The sequence below is a fragment of the Athene cunicularia genome (assembly GCF_003259725.1).
Source record: "Athene cunicularia isolate RWA chromosome 10 unlocalized genomic scaffold, athCun1 chr10_part1, whole genome shotgun sequence".
Lineage (NCBI taxonomy): Eukaryota > Metazoa > Chordata > Aves > Strigiformes > Strigidae > Athene > Athene cunicularia.
This window is the reverse complement of record NW_020799112.1, coordinates 6804470-6805255: the sequence shown is the minus strand read 5'-3', so window position 1 is coordinate 6805255 and position 786 is coordinate 6804470. Positions and strand designations below refer to the sequence as shown.

Genomic DNA, 786 nt, shown 5'->3' with positions numbered 1-786 from the left:
GGGGAGGCGAGTGGCCGTGTGGCGCCGCAGGGCCGCTGTGCCCTCCTCGCTGCCCGCCCCGGGAGCGACGCTCGGCACCTGCTGCCCGGCGAGGCGGCCTCAGGTAGGCGGCCGGGGCAGGGGGGGAGGCGCCGGAGGGGTCTCGCAACCGCGTGTCTGTCCGCTCCCCGGTAGTAAGAAGACACTGTTACGGTTGTGCTTTTCTGAATTCTAAATGCAAGTGATTATGCATGAAAACCCGTGAAAAGGCACAGAAGGCGAGAGTCGGGCTCGGAGCTCTCCGGTACCGCCCAGTTGAGGTTCATGGGATTATAATCCTAACTGGGTATCGGAAGGTATGGGATATGGGTTCCCATCTAAGGGACATTTCCACATTATTCGTTTAAAGTTCTCCCACAGTTAAAAATGCTGCTTAATCTCTGCTAGTAGTTAAGCATTATAGAACATTGCTATATTAAAAAAAAAAAACTAACAAAACAAAACATTGGCCTGGAAATTTCAATGACGATCTGTAGGTTAGACAGAATGTAGTTATCAATAAGGATGAAATGTTATAAGAATATATATTCCTTTGCTTAGCAATATTAAGAACTCCAGTGTTTAACCTTATTAGAAACTCCCTTGGTTTTCCCCCCTGAGTGCTGGCCAGGCTCTGGGTGGAACCCAACAGGAGGATGAAGTCAGATGTTCCTGCTCAAAGAAAATTGCCAGTTATTTTGACCTGTTGATTTAGAGGCTGGACCTGTTTGCAGTGACTTTGGATGCCTCACCTACGGATGGACACAT

At 49.2% G+C, this 786-nt stretch overlaps 1 protein-coding gene across 1 annotated transcript in view; it reads right to left on the bottom strand.

Annotated features, from left to right (window-relative positions):
• The window catches only part of LOC113483948 (leucine-rich repeat-containing protein 49-like), a 19426-nt gene extending 18640 nt beyond the window's left edge, over positions 1–786 (bottom strand). The window contains exon 1 of the mRNA XM_026856022.1: positions 775–786. Within this exon, the coding sequence (XP_026711823.1) occupies positions 775–786 (12 nt within the window). The remainder of the gene's footprint in view (positions 1–774) is intronic.